Source organism: Uranotaenia lowii, chromosome 3 (assembly GCF_029784155.1).
Source record: "Uranotaenia lowii strain MFRU-FL chromosome 3, ASM2978415v1, whole genome shotgun sequence".
In the NCBI taxonomy this organism is placed as follows: Eukaryota; Metazoa; Arthropoda; class Insecta; order Diptera; family Culicidae; genus Uranotaenia; species Uranotaenia lowii.
This window is the reverse complement of record NC_073693.1, coordinates 330,792,793-330,808,258: the sequence shown is the minus strand read 5'-3', so window position 1 is coordinate 330,808,258 and position 15,466 is coordinate 330,792,793. Positions and strand designations below refer to the sequence as shown.

At 38.2% G+C, this 15,466-nt stretch overlaps 2 protein-coding genes across 3 annotated transcripts in view; one reads left to right on the top strand and one right to left on the bottom strand.

Moving 5' to 3' along the window:
- The window catches only part of LOC129758727 (U3 small nucleolar RNA-associated protein 14 homolog C-like), a 138,447-nt gene that overhangs the window by 47,452 nt on the left and 75,529 nt on the right, over positions 1-15,466 (bottom strand).
- LOC129758719 (uncharacterized protein CG7065-like) lies at positions 191-12,177 on the top strand. Of its 2 annotated transcripts, XM_055756319.1 has the most exons (6): positions 241-314; positions 2,918-3,471; positions 3,826-4,087; positions 8,331-8,581; positions 8,648-9,078; positions 9,142-12,177. In XM_055756319.1, the coding sequence occupies exons 2-6, from the start codon at positions 3,418-3,420 to the stop codon at positions 11,942-11,944; spliced, it is 3,801 nt and encodes a 1,266-aa protein (XP_055612294.1). In that variant the 5' UTR covers positions 241-314; positions 2,918-3,417; the 3' UTR covers positions 11,945-12,177. The 2 variants fall into 2 exon arrangements, with proteins under 2 accessions (XP_055612295.1, XP_055612294.1); XM_055756320.1 differs by lacking the exon at positions 2,918-3,471 and having other exon boundaries at positions 191-314.

The following is a 15,466-nucleotide window of genomic DNA, read 5'->3' as shown; positions in this document are numbered from 1 at the left end:
CTAAATTATTTTTATCCTAAAATAAATTTTGTCGTTTTCGAAATCCAATTTTTTCGGCGTGTATTTAAGTCCGTTTTGAAAATTCCAAACCGTCGTTTATTTCAGTGTAAATTTGACAGTTTTACCAGAGTGGAAGCCAAAAATCGCCGCTTTGTTTACGCTTGGCTGCCAGCATTTGCTGTCAGTTTCGGGCGGATGCAGGCAGTTTTTTGTTCGGCTCCTCAAAATTTTTTCCTGTTCTGCCGAAGTAGGACGTTTTGCTACGTAGCTCCCATCAGTTTAAATATTTCCCAGTTGAAAGTGTTCGATTTGAGGTAAATATGGCTTTATTTTATAGATTTATCGTTCTAGATTTAGAATTAGTTTAAGTTTCAAACGAAAACGAGCGCATCGACCGGAAAAAGTCGATGCGAAATTGAATCTCTTTTTGTATGTCATGGTCTCGGTTCAAAAATGGCCGCCGCTTATTCAATATCGTTTTCCTTTCTCTGCTACTGTAGGATAAGTATTATAGTTGTGTATTGTGGGTTTCGTTTTGGGGCAAGGGGATTGAAATTTTGTTCATTTATTGAAATCGCAAAGCTAAAACAGATTGAAATAAAACTAAAATCAGTTACAATTTTTTTTTTCTCTAACGCTTAGAGAAAGTAATCTGTGTAAATGCTTTATAGAAACTGATGTTTCTAGCAATGTCATATTGATAAGATTTCAGGAAATTTCAAGAATGGTATTTTTTCAAAGTCGATACTGAATTACACCCGTTGATAAGAAGTAGAGCATAAAGAAATTTTTCGACAGTAGGTATCTTTAAAATAGAGATTTTTTCTATTAGTTTGTTTGCAGGGTCCGTTTTTACTTTCGTCTTTTTGTCAATACCTAATTAAAATTGTCACACAATTGATACAATACTACATATGAACTAAATTGAACGAATATTAAAAAAAAAATCAAAATTGTAGTAAATTATTCAAATTACTGTTTAGTAATCTGTAAAGTTGGAACCGATGACAAATCGAAAGTTCAAATTGTGGATACAAATTCTTACAACTAAACCTAGATATTATCTGTTCCTATTTAAAATAAAAAAAAAATACTTTGAGTATTAAAAACGCGTTCAATAACTACAAATAAAGGAGTGTTAAGAGTTCGAAAAATTATTTTATCATTTTTATTTTTACCCGCGGTTCGCGAAATTAGTCTTAAATCAATCAGTGGGTAGTTGAAGTCATACTTAACTCACCATCATTTCTCTTTATACACTTTTTAAATCTCCCATTTAAAGTCTACACTGTTGTTGGCTATTTCATTTGCAGATGATAAGAATTAGGGAAAGAATTTCGAAATCTAGCTTTACAGAACGTGACTACTCGTTGGGCTTGGGTCAGCTTAAAAGAGTAAAACTTGTTTCTTACGTTTACACAGATTGTCATAAGAATAAAAACAGACCTGAGTGAAATTGGTTTCTCAATTTTAAACATGAAAAGTTGTAGACCGGATTGGATTCAATATACAAAATATTTGAATCGTCACAACCATAAGGTTAAAACATGCTTAGTACAAAGGAAATTATCGAACGGACAGTTTCTGAATTACGACGCAAGTGATGAAAAGGATATTGCGCGAAAAAACGAAAGTTTTTGTTGTGCTTTCCTTTCTACACTTATTTTTGAAAAAATGAAGAATTTAAATCGAGCATTTAGACAGATCTTTGTAGGTCGGAATGCGATAAAAATTCCATTCCAATAATATCTGTGCAAGACCACAGTCTTGGTCTCTTAAGGAAGTACAGGATGGTATAACCAACGTCTCAAGATCGCTAACTATTCTAAGCTGCCTACTCTGGCCTAACTGGCTCGAAAAGAGAATTGAATATTCGGAGCAACTGGGAGCAGAGTATATTTATAAAGTAGCAGATTCTGTAAATGTAAAAGGGTTCTAATGAACTAGTTGTAAATTAATAAAAAGAAAGTAGCAAGCAGAAGCTGATTTATGTCAAGACAAGCAATAACTGCTCGTTTTCAAGTCGAATGATGTTAAGGAATAGTCGAATTTTTCCCAAGAAGTGTAGTATTGGAAGTTCAAGTCCACGAAATGTGTGTTATTTCGTTTCCTGTCGCTGTAATGCGTCGAAAAAGTCATTTGTTTGAAATTATTAAATATATTTGGAGTTTATGTTATATCGATAACAATAAAAATCACAGATTCTTCATAAAAAGAGGATCGATGCTCAAGTTATTCTTCATTGTCAACTCAAAAATTGTAGTTTAATTACATTTTTTATCCAAGATTACGGTTTTCAATAGTTGCGACTTCTCGGTAAAATCTGAATCATTAAATGCTGTTGAAAGTATTTGATTGATCATAGATTTTTCAATTTTTACACATGCAGTTAGAAGTAAGATAACTCTAACCATTTTCAAATTGTGCAAAATAGTGTACCAGTCCGAAAGTTTTCTGGTCAATATTATTTTTGTTAAGACCTCAAATATAAGGTTTTTCGTAAAGTTTCGTGTGAATTTTATGGTCTTCGAATAGTTTTCTTTTCAAACATGGTAAGTAAAGTTGAACAGTGATTTCGTTTTTAAGGTTGAAAGAAATTATAGTTTCTGAAAATAAAAATCGTAAACAAACAGATAGGGTGCAAATGTTATAATCTTCTTGTTAGTTCATGAAGAGATTTCGAAAATAGGTCACAAGTTGTAGTGTATTTTCATTAGTTACATACTTATTCGAGTATTTCTCCGTTACATTAACAATAACATTTGCTTTCAGCCAAAAGTAAGTATTGGAAGGGAAGTTACTAGTTAAGTTAGTATTGTAAAGTTAAAAAAAATCAATCATTAATCCTATCTTAATAAAACCTCGTAATTTTTCCGACATGTAATCGACGATCTTTTCTTACCTTTACTCCCTACAGATTGAATTGAATCGAACCATTTTTTGAGATTCGTCCGTGCGTTGAGATACGTATTTTATTGAACTAACAGTCTCTAAAAATCTGCCACATTCTCGAGTAAACTACTCGTACACACAGGCACTTAATTGTGTATCGTGTGTACGTGGCCGTTTCTAAACTTTAGAAAAAAGAAAAAGCGTTGTCAAAAAAAGTGTGGAAGTTTGAAAATTGTGCAGAATCAGTTCCACACGGAGTCAGGCGAGATCAATCGATTGACGAAATTGGCCCCGAAAATCGATTCCGAAGCTCTCCGTTTATCGTGCGAAGCCAATAGTGTGTCAATTTGTTGAGAAGTTTTTGTTGGGCGGAAATCAGTCAAGTGCTTCAAGGAACATCGACCAGATCGGTTCGGTGTTTATTGAGATCCAGGAAATCCAATTGCCACCGAGAAAGGATCACCTGGTGAGGGTTAGCAGACAGAGCCTGATTGTGCCCCGGAAGATCGGCAGCCAGCCTTCGCGATGGCTGATAGTCCTGTAGAAATCGAAGACGACAACGTTATAGCCAAGACTAAGGTAAATATTGTTCCGTATTGCATGTTACTGAATTATGCTAAAGTTTCTTTTATTTTTCTATTGAAGGTTTGTAACAAATAAAGGAGCCGGTAAGTCGGAGCCAGCCCTTCCAATAAGTTTTTGAGGAAATGGTGTAAAAAAGTGTTGAAATATTATGGTCCAAGTGTTGTGAATTCAATTTCGAAGTCAAATTTCAATTTCAAAAAGTGATAGTGAAAAGTGACATTCCCTAAAGTGCATTCGTTTCTTATCGCGCGTGATCGTTGGACAAACTTTTTGCAGAGGAACTGAAAAACGAGTTGCTAACATTTTTTTTTCTTTCTCTTTTTCTTCCTTTTATTTCCCCTCCTCTAGACCGAACAGGATGTTGAAGAGCACGTTCTCGGCAGCACCGTGCAACTGTCGGATGGTACCCAGGGTCGGGTGTTTAGTCGATCTGGCCGCAACAAGGAGGGCCAAATTGTGTACTCGTGTCACCTTTGCGGAGTGGCCAACCTGCCGGGAGAGCGGGTCCTGCAGACCCACATTGCTGGCCGGAAGCACCAGAGCCGGCTGAACATGCCAATCGTGGATGCCGAACAATTTCGGACCTCCACCGCGCCGAAGGTGGTGAAGAGTAAGTGGTCTTTTTCCTTCTCATCTAACGAGTATGATGATAGAGACAGCATTATTGTTCCGTAATTTGGTTAGCTTCTTTTGGCATAGAATCACGTCTTACGACATCACTCTAGGGGTGCAAATTAAACAGATCTCGGGTCACAAAAATAGCTTCGTTACTTTAATTTATCGGCATTATCGGTGAAAAGTGATCTCCTTTTTAGTAGAAACATGAGCGGGTAAAATTTATTTAGAAGCATTATCATCACATATCAAATTTTTGTATGTCACGGGTCAACTGATATGAAGCGGTAGATACCGGTAGAGTTGTATCTATCACCACACCACACATTAATAGGCCATGCGTGGTTTCCCCTACAAGCGGGAAAACTTGTAGTGCGAACGAACAAAAAGATGATGAGTGATCCCTCAAATAAGCTCCCTTTTACTCAGAAACGATGTATATAGTCTTCTCAGTTTGTTATCATCGCGTTTGTTACATCCGGGGTTTGGATGCGAAACAGTTCGGTCGATAGTCTGATAGTGACCTACCACCGATGCTATGATATCGTGTTTTTTATTTATTTTGGCCAAAATAGCTTCATTAAAGGACATCATTATTCAAAGGATCATGACGTCATCATCAAGTATTCGTAGATTCAAAATTCCTTATTTAAAGGAAATTAACTAGTTTATTAACCAGCACTGTCATGATAAGCTTTTTTCGCAATCGTTCGATACAAACCGAATATTGATCGCATTAGTTGCCTAGCGCAAATATATCAACGAAAATGGCCTTGACGCCCCTACGTACAATACTTATTTCGCCTTTAGTTATGCAACTAGTTGCATACTGTTTTAGATCATTTAAATTAATTCGACTATTTAGGTAGACACGAATTCCATAATGCTGGTTAAGTGTCAGAAATGAAACCTAAAAAATAAACTTTTTAGGGAAGAATGACTTTTCCTGTTTAATTCCTTTAAAAAATCGACAAACTTTATTCGAGTTTGCTTATTCAATTCGAAAGATAATTTTGCGGTCGTGTCTTATATACAAACCTCTTCAACTTTTGTTTTGCATCTCAGACAAGACGTGCTTTCAAGTTCTGGTTCCAAAAAGTCAGTACGGTCCGTTTGTATGTGATTTGACAGTTGCTTCAGTCCTTTGGACAGGGGGGGCGCCCTTTCTAAATATTTTCCATAAGAGAAAATCATTGATTCGTTTTGATTAGAGTCATAGCTCAGTCGGTAGAACGCTAGTCGTTTGAGCCGATGGTCACAAAGGTTTAAGCTCAACTGTCAAACTCAAATTGTATTTTGTTCCGCACCCTAAGAGTTTTGAGAAGAAATTGGACCTTCGTTTTCAAGTGTATTGTGCCATTTTAGCCTAAACCTAGTCGAAAACCATCAAAGTGATAATCAAAGCCCTGTTTGGGTGATTTTTAGTTGCACTTAAAAGTTCTCCCGTGCTGTCTTTGAAAATTCTCCGTAATAACACCACTAACCGAAACCAAACTTAAGTTTTACCAGACGCAATTCTAGTCGTATCCGAAAAACGAAACGAACACCAACATTGGCGCCGGACCAGGATGGAGAAAGTAAAATTTGCTTTTGAACCCATTCCAGGTTTCGTGTGGAAACCGTGTGATTCTGGAACGCCACGCAACGAATCCCATCAGCAGCAGCCAAGTGCACACAATAATGCGGTCTGCAATAGATGCCGCAAGAAGGGCCACATCAGGAGGGACTGTCCGCTTTCGCTTAGTCTAAGCCTGATTCAGGAAGCTTTCGCTGTACCACCTGGTGCAACATCAACTGCTGAGAAAATGAACCAGGTGATGAGGCGATTGTGTGCCAAGATGAAAGCCGATCCAGCTAGTTGCGTAGTACGGAAGCGTGATTCGGGAATGTGGCGCAAAGATTTTTTGGGTGGAAGTAACTTCCAAAATCAAAAGAAAGGCCACGGTAATGCAGTGTGTAATACCTGCGGTAAGAAGGGCCACATTCGGAAAAATTGCCCGAATGATACACGAGATAAAAAGTCTCGCATTCAGAGTGCTGATTTTCCGGTATCATCTGAAGCATCAACTGTGAAAATCAATCGTTTCCGTGTGAGCGGCTCTGGAGGAACAGATAAACTCGCACACAGTAACTTGGTCTGTAATACCTGCGGTAATAAAGGCCACATTCGAAAAAATTGCCCGAATGATACTCGAGACAAAACCCGCATTCAGGGTGCGGATTCGTCTGGACCAACTGGAGCAGCAACTGTGAAGATGAATAATCGTTTCTATGTGAAGTCGAGAGATGGTTTTGGCGAAACAGGTGAATCCGCGCACAGCAATGCGGTGTGTAATACCTGTGGTATCAAAGGCCACATTCGGAAAAACTGTCCGAATGATACTCGAGATAAAAATCGCATCCAGGGTGCAGATTCGTCTGAACCAACTGAAGCAGCAACTGTGAAGATGACTCGTTTCTATGTTAAGTTAGGGGACGGTTCTGATGAAACAGGTGAATATACGGATCGAAGTGTTTGTTTCTAGTCATGCAAAAATATTTAGTCTTGTGAAAGTTTGTATTAGGAATTTCAGCTGAAATACCAAAAGAAGTTAAGCCAACGTGCTAAAGACTGATCAGTGTTTTAAAAGAAGATTGTTATACTTGTTGCGGTTTAAAGGAGATAGATTTATTGTAATTTTCTCGAATAACTAGATTCGCCTGCACATTTTTCGATCTGTCAAAAATTTACATAAATCTTTTTCACACCTTGTTTTGTACGTTCTTGAATTATTTGTTTACACATATCAGTTGACAAGTTTGCAATGTGACGACGTTTGTTTAGCGAAATTTCAATGATCCATGTAAGGACTTCGGGGGGTTTCGGATGCAATTTCCACTTTCGCAACAAGATAAAGTGCACAACGGTTCATTCGCGTCTTTTCTGTCCACGTACCTAACTAAGACTCCCCTGCTGATCAATACATGTGAACCAAAAGGCACGCCTGCAACATGGTACCCTACAATCCACATTAGAATGTCAAATATCCTAAATCTCAAAGTCCGGATCGTCCGGATCGTCCGGTCCGTACAACTGGTGAAATAGTCTAAAATCGGTCCAAGTAACAAACCAATATTGGACCGTTTTAAGGACTTGGTGAAACGTCTGAAAATCAACACAATATATTAATTTTTGAAAAGAAACATTTTAAACTAAAGCTATTCTTTGACCTGCTGCCTAAAGATTCTGTGAGAAATCGCTGAATATTTTTAAACATTTCGATTTTGAAAATAAATAAAAGTTTATTCTTTCAGTTTAAAATATTTTGTTACAATGATCTGCGAGAAGCGATATGGAATCATTAATAAAAAGCGGTTGAGAATGAGGTCGTGCCTCTAGTTCTGCCGCATGTCTGCAACAAGCAAATCAGGCTCTCTACTTAAGCTTCGACCACAGGCATAATCACAGCCTTGCATCGATACAGAACACTCTCGAGATACATATGTCCCTAAGATAGTAGGTTCGATTCCAGAAAACAGTCAGCTATATAATACTTGATGCTGGAAAAAATATTATTGAAAAAAGCACTGATTTTAACACAATTAAATTTAAACTTACGAATTCTAATAAAGGATATTAATGATCCATCTTTGCCAACCTTTCCTTATGTTAAATGGGCACCTTCGGTTTGATCTAGAAAAGATATGCGGTATTATTAAAGCAAAGTTTCACAACGAAATTTTTAAAAATAATTACCTTTTCGAAGTTCCATGATTTTTTAAAATGTTTTGTTTACAATTTGGAAAGGCATGACTGCTGTGATTAATTTGATCACGAATTCAAGAGTCATACACATTCGACGGTGAAGGAAAATAGCGAAATCGTAGAGCGAAATTGGAGATTGACGAAATTTTTGTGTGCAAACTCTAGCGCAAGAAAAAAATCACAATAACTGTCCCGGATAAGTTTATCAACCGTTAACTCTGTCAACTGAAGATGATGCTATTCGCCATCATTATTGGTCAATGTGTTGTGGTTTTCTACATAAAAAAAAATTGACTGCATACGTGATAATAAATTCTAAATTCCAAAATCTTGTAGAAAATTGTACTAGTCAGACAGTAAATGTAATATTTAAATAATTAGGCTCCACTTAAATCTAAAAAAAAAAAGTTTGACCACGGAACAATAATGCTAAAAAAAAGTATACAAATATCGATGTGTGATTTATTCACGACTTACCTGTTTTACTTTACAGTCCAAATGGACATTGCCCCGGGAGAGCCGGTTCCACCGGGCATGGAGAACGAGGTTAAGCCCGTTGCCCAGCTGCAGGCCACGATCGACAAGTTCAAGTCCGGCCCGATGGTCGGGCTGGAGTACATCATGGAGCTGACGTCCAGCTGCGCCAAGGAACCCAGCTACCAGTGTATACTGTGCGACAAAAAGGGCGATCCCCGCACCGTGATGGTTCACATCACCAGCTTCACCCACCGTATGAAGTTTTTGGTGAGTTCCTATACCCAAAAATCCATGGAAATCTTCAACTAAACATAACTTTTTTTTTTCTTTTAGGAAAAGCACTACCCAACCGTGATCAACGAGTTGGCTCCGTTCCGGGCCCAGAGGGGTGCTCTGGTCAAGGAAATCCTGAACCGTGCAATTCAAACGGTATGCGAAGCCATCGAGGACCACCACGGCCGGTTGACGCCGAATGTGCATGAATCCAACGACTATTACCGGAACAAGATGAAGTACCTACAGGAAGTGCTGTTCGATAAGCACTTTGACGAACGTACTGGACCCAAGTTTGTCGAGGTGATCGACAAGAAGCTGCTCCAGGAACAGCTGGATGCAAGCGGCGGAGGCGGACCGAGAATTCTGGAAAAAGATCCATCCCCTCCGGTTGTTGCCGCACCGCAGAGGAAAGCCCGTTCCGGTCGAGCCGATCGTAAAAGTTTGGACTCGATCTCAAGCATTGATTCGGTGCAGAGTATCTCTTCTGGGTAAGTCTAATCGAGTTGAAGACTCAAAAAAAAACAACTAACATAAACTTCAAACCGTTTCAGGGAATCCAAAAGCAAAACACGAATTGTACCTCCGAGGGAAGGTGGTGGCGGTGGCGTCGTTGGTTTCGATTCATCTATTTTTCCACGTCGCGTTTATCATCCAGCGTCCTATCGCGATTTCGACTCGAGACGTAGTCCGGACCCATCCAGACGCAGTCCAGAAAGCCGTCGCAGTGTGGACCGCCGGCCAGGTTCTCCGTTACGTCGTAACAGTTCCGAGCGCCGTAGAAGTCCAAACCGACGCAGAAGTCCGTTGCCGTTCCGTCGCAGCCCAATCGAGCGGCATCGTAGCCGCAGTCCACGTCGACATCGTTCACCCCCGCCAAGGCGTCGCCCGTCTCCCTTCCGACCTTCCAGGCGGTCTCCGCCTCCACGAAGGCGAAGATCGAGAACTCCAGAAAAAGAGGTACGCAGCGCCGTCCCAACACCGAAGGAGCTGGCTATACAAGCTTCGGCAATCGCTCACGAACGCTACAAGTGGGAAAAGTATCGCTGCTCTCTGGAGATCGCCGTTACATTGCTAGAGAAGACTTACAAGGAACACGAGAAAAATCCCGAGAAGCATCCTCTCTACCCGGAAGAATGGAAAAAGTTTTGGAACCGGCGCTACAAAGAACTCCAGGCTGAAAAGAAGGATCCTTCAAAGCATGATTTTAAACCCGAGTGGATAGAGTACTGGACAAAGCGCATGAAAGACTTGCATAACGAAGATATTGAAAAGAAAAAGCAGGAACTCAAGAAAAAGTTAAACCTTCCCAACGAGGAAGATGATAAGCTAAGCTCGCTTAAAGAGCAGTACATACTTAAAGTTTCTCAGAAGAAAAAATCCAACACGGAGCCAATCGAATCGAGCGAGGACGAAGCCATGAGCTCTAGACCGAGACGTGTGTCACGAAGTCCGATCAGCGATGCCGAGCTAGATTGTGATTCTCGACACAGCCGCAAAAGAACCACCAGCCGGGAAAGGGAGCGAGAAAGAGATCGCGATCGGGATCGTGAACGTCATCGTTCTTCATCGTACGCAGCGCAGGACAACTACGACGACTGGGCCAAGAATTACTACGGTCCCAACAAGAAGGTGTTTGTTCGTAATGAACTGAACGTCGAGGATTCCACCCCGCTCAATTTCGTGGCCGTGTGCCGTTTGCTTACGGCTCTGGAAGATCACCTGGGTAGTTTGGGTCCAAAGGTGATCGATCTGTTGTCCAAATCGCTAGCTCTGGAGAAGGTAAAAGCTAACAGCGCGGACGATTTACTGTTGAACGAAGACAACTGTATGTTCTTGGAGACTGTTAAAGAAAAATTGAAAGGTCATTTGATGGCTGACATGCTGGAAAAGCACAAGATTGTACCGGTAAAGAAAGCTATCAAAAACATTGCCAGTCTGTTGCATGAAGCGTCCAAAAAGGAAAAGATGATACCGATTGTTGAGAACATGGGTGAAGCGCCAACACTCCCGACAACTGAATCAGGCACTCTGGACAAGGCAGCGATTGCAGCAAAACTGGCTGCCAACTTGGTAGCTCAAGGCAAAACAGACTTTACCGCGGAAGAGTTGGAGCAGCTCATTAATGTTTATGTGGCCATGGCCCAAGCATCGAAGGAAAAAGAAAAGCCTCTCACGACAAGCAGTTTTCTCTACGAAGGTGGTCCATCAAAACGACCTGATAACAAAGCAGATCGTAGAGATGACAGCCATTCCAAGGATAGCTCTGATAACGTCGAATCCAATGCCCTGGAAGGTTTAACCGATTCCGATTTACAAACGCTGCTTCAGAATTTCAAAGACCTTTCCAACGAAGAGCAGTTACACTTAATATCACATCTCAAAAAACTTGAAAAAACCGATCCACTGAGGGTGGAAAAACTTCGTAGATATGTGAATTTGGACGATGAACCGTCCGGTAATGACCCGAGGAAAGACTACTACGACGACCTCGATGACGATCAGCACTACCAAAACGTTCGGGAGTTTGACGATGTTCAACCGGACGACTCTGACATTGGCAATCCTGACATTCGAAATCCTATCAAATCTTTGGTATCTGGAGGCTACAGAAGTCCCGATCCGTACAGTCAGAAAAAGTTGCTCGATTCAGAAGACGAAGACGATTACAGCTATGACGATGTTGTTCGGGCCGCCTCTAAAAATCTACCCCCTTCCAGCAACAAACCCAGCACCAGCTCAGCAACTCCACGTAACGACTTCATGAGCGACAATTACGATGGCAGCTCAAACTTTTCTCGCACTAGTAACGATTACAACAGCCAGAAGGAAATGCAAAACACTATCTCCAATATGATGAGTTCCCTGCCGAAATCCAACTTCGGGCAGGCACAAAACTACAACAACCCGATCAACACCATCGGCCAAATGCCCGGCGAACCACGAAAACAATCTTCTATTTACGATAACCATCCGAATCCGGTCTACGGAAATCAAATCCCGGTCGCAGTAAGACCTCCCACAGCACCAACAGAACCGTTTATGAACCAAAATCGACCACAATTCGCACCGATCCAGACGGCCAACACCAGCATGAACAGCATGCCCTACTACTATCAACAGCAGATGCGTGCCCAGCAGCAAAATGCTCAACCAACTCAACAGCAGCAGCAGCAGCAGATGCGAATGGGCTATCCGGGTGTTCCCGGAGGTGGTCAGTTCGGTGGTCAAGCTGGTATGCCGCCTGGACCCAACGGCCAGAACCCCTACATGTGGCAACAGCAGCAGCAACAACAGCAACAAGCACCACCGCAGGGAGGTGCCCCGCAGTACCCATATGGTAACAACTTCTATTAGATGGTGGCATTTTGTTTTTAAATTTACCGATAAGAACAATTAATGTGGAAGAGTATAAACCAAATGGTATTGAAAATTCCACTTTACTCTTATATTACGCTGGACAAGATTAATTATGTAAGGAAACTCTTATCCTATATTGATGTGTATATAATGAAAAAAGAACCCCCTTACCCATGGATTTTAGTGAGTAATATAAAAAAAATATGAATAAAACGTAAAATATGTGAAAATTCTGTTGTTTTGTATCGTATATGTATCACAGATTAGCATTTATGAGAATTAATGGGTTCGAGAAAATACTGACACGACCAAAATAATGGATTAAGGTACACCGGGGTAAGTGTGGACGATGGCTATTAAAACAATACTGTGCACTATTTTCTCAAACTTTTAATGCAGAATGTTCAATTTACTTGTAATCTATCCAATAACTATGAAAAAGAGACGATCCAGACAATAACGGATGTTTACAGCGACTTTTTTGGAATTTTCTATTTTCTACTAGGATGTCGAGTTGATGTGCATCTTTTTCAATTGCAAATTTCTCGTAAACTAGCTGGCTCTCGATGAAAAACTCTACATTGAAACAATCCTTACATTTCAAACAACCAGTTAGGAAAAGAAACGGCGGTTAAAAGTGAAGAAAACAGAATTTATTTATAAAAAACTAAAATTTTGTCTCCAACCCCTGCCTGAGGTAAGTGTGGACGGCTTTAAAAAGACTTGATATTTACACATTCTTTCAATTTTCTGTCCTTCATCCTTCATGAATTGTATTATTTAGCTACATTCAGCATTCGGATCATGGAAAGTTGGGTAAAGTACTTGTTTGTTCTGTGTTTTTGATAAAATCGGATCTCGTGTGTTGCAACATAAATTACATACAATAATTATTGAAAGATGCCTTACTAATAGTATCATGAACTTTTTTTCAAAATTTTGGACGGTTCGAGCAATAAAATAATGTATTCAACCAAGAATACACAAATTTTTTGAAAAATTCCTAAGAAATCAAAGGGAAAATCTACCGTCCACACTTACCCTATAAAGCGGGGTAAGTGAAGACACCAGCGGTCCATCACAATTTACGTGATAACTTTTCTCGCTTTGCTTCTATCGAGCTCATCTCTTCAGCGTTTGTAAACAACATGTTCTGCATCACATTGAATGTAATTTTATGAAAATTGCTCCACTGCTGATTTTTTAATGAATTTATAAAGTTGAACTATACGAAAAACCGTCCACACTTACCCCGGTGTACCTTATATTATTTTTATATATTTTTTTTATATAAAACCAAATTTCATGATTAAGTTTATTGTTCGTACAGAATAGTATAGTGATGACCGATTGATTCTCTATCGTTAATAGCGATTTTCTTTTTTGTCTTTTTCATCCCGAAACATTACGAAACTTCGATATCGACTTTTTCCGATTTTTTTAATCTTTTTTGTTCCTGCTAAAATACTAAAGAGACTACATAGGCTCGTTATAAAATACATCACACACAAGCTTACTAGTTGAGTTAATTAAAAAAAAATAGTATGATTTTTTAATACTTCTCTCAAAAAAAGTTTGATAAGAATTAAAAAATAATTAAATTATTTAGTTTCTTATGAATTCGTCCAACTAGTTTTTCGACCAGTTTTTCGTTCCCTGGTGAAATTTTTTTGTGAGCTTTCATTTGTCTTCGGGTATTTGGGCTTCGGGTTTTTTGCCGAAGCCGAAAGTATTGAAGCTTTCGAATCGGGATCGTTCGGAATTCGGAGCTTTGGAGCCGGTTGTTGATTTCCTAACTTTTTTTCAAACAAAAGCTTGATCGTACTTTTAATAGTAAGCTCTCCAAATATCGAATTAAAGTTTGCAAAAGAGGAAAGGAGATTTCCTCACTCAAGTGTTTAAAGTGAAAATTTCAGATAAAAAAAAAACGAAGAGATCATACATTGGCGAATATTTGTTCAACTTTTTGTTACAAATCGGTATGGATCGAAATTTTTGCGTGGTTTTTCCAACAGGTCTCTGAATTTAAATTTCTCTCCATTAAGGTAGAATATTATGCACACGTTTTGAACGAAACAGAAAAGATACACCGAAAAAATTCTTCACATGACCGCTACGTGAAAATGTACATAGATTTTTGCCACCATGAAAATCATGTGAAACCTACGTGAATTTCAGGTAGCAAACAGAGCTCGCGCAGCAAGCAGATAATTCACGTAATTTTCATATGAGTTGTACGTGAATTAAACGTAGATCGAATGTGGGTAGGGATTCGTTCTGCTACGTGCAATTCACGTAGATTTCATTGTAATATTAATGTAGGGAGGTTTTTTTTCGGGTATTTCAAATAAAAATGCTTTGATTTCGGAAGTAAACTTTATTATACGACAAAATAACATATTTAACACTTGAACTTGCATAACACTGACACTTTGTAACTCCACTCAATTCATTGAACAAAAATTCGTCGAAAAATGGAATTTACTTTTGTCATTTCTATCATTTTTTGTTATTTTTATTGTGTTGCATTTTTGCATGCTCATTTAATTTGCGGATATTTTTGCCATTTTGGTCATTCTTATGATTTGTAATTTTATTTAAAAAAAAATTGTCACAATTTTCATTTTCGTCTTTGTGGTAATTTTATCGTCAGTTTTATATTTTTTAAAGTTTTGGTTATTTTATATGAACTTTTTTCCATTTTTTTAATCTGGTTTTTGAAATTATGAATTATTTTTATTCTTTTATGTGTTGTCATTCTGTGAATTTTTGTTAATTTAGCCATTATATTAACTTTTCTACTTTATTGCTATTTTGGAAATGTTGTTATTTGTGGTTTTTCGGGTCATCTAATTTTTAAATTTTTTTGTAATTTGTCGCATTTTTGTAATTTCTATCATCCTTGTCAATTTGATTTTTTTTTAAATTTTTGTCAATAATATCATATTTTTTATTCAGTTATTTTTTCATTGTTGTCGAAGTTTTGGTTAATAATTTTGGCAATTTTTGTCATTTGTTTCAGTTTTGTCGTTTCGAACAGTTTTGTAATTTTATGTTTTATTTGTCAATTTTGTCGTTTTTGTAATTTTCGGCATTTGAACACTTGTCATTTTTTGTCACATTGGTCATTTTGGTTTATGATACTTTGGTTATCAAATGTTCTATCGTTTTTATTTATTTTGTCATTTTTGTAATTTCTGAATGTTTGGTAATTTTTAATGTTTCGATATTTTTTTATGTTCTCATTATTTTTATATTAAGAAGATTTATCTATTTTCTCAATTTTATCATTTTTTAATTTTTTTTTTAAATATTTGCAATTGTTATTACCATTTTTTTTCTTTTAAAAATATTTTTCGTTTTTGTTATTTTCGTAATTTGTGATTCGACATTTTTGTCATTTTTGACATATTTTTTATTTTCGTCATTTTTGTTATCATTGTAATATTTTTTTGCTGTTTTTGTCATTTGTGCTTTTTGATTTTTGCGATTTCTGTAGTTTTTGTGTAAATTGTCTTT

Bases quoted from the DNA above. Each gene is read 5' to 3' on its own strand.
- LOC129758719 (XM_055756319.1), top strand. From the start codon at position 3,418: ATGGCTGATAGTCCTGTAGAAATCGAAGACGACAACGTTATAGCCAAG. The intron at 3,472-3,825 runs GTAAATATTGTT...CCCCTCCTCTAG, and splicing joins ACGTTATAGCCAAGACTAAG to ACCGAACAGGATGTTGAAGA. The intron at 9,079-9,141 runs GTAAGTCTAATC...AAACCGTTTCAG, and splicing joins GTGCAGAGTATCTCTTCTGG to GGAATCCAAAAGCAAAACAC.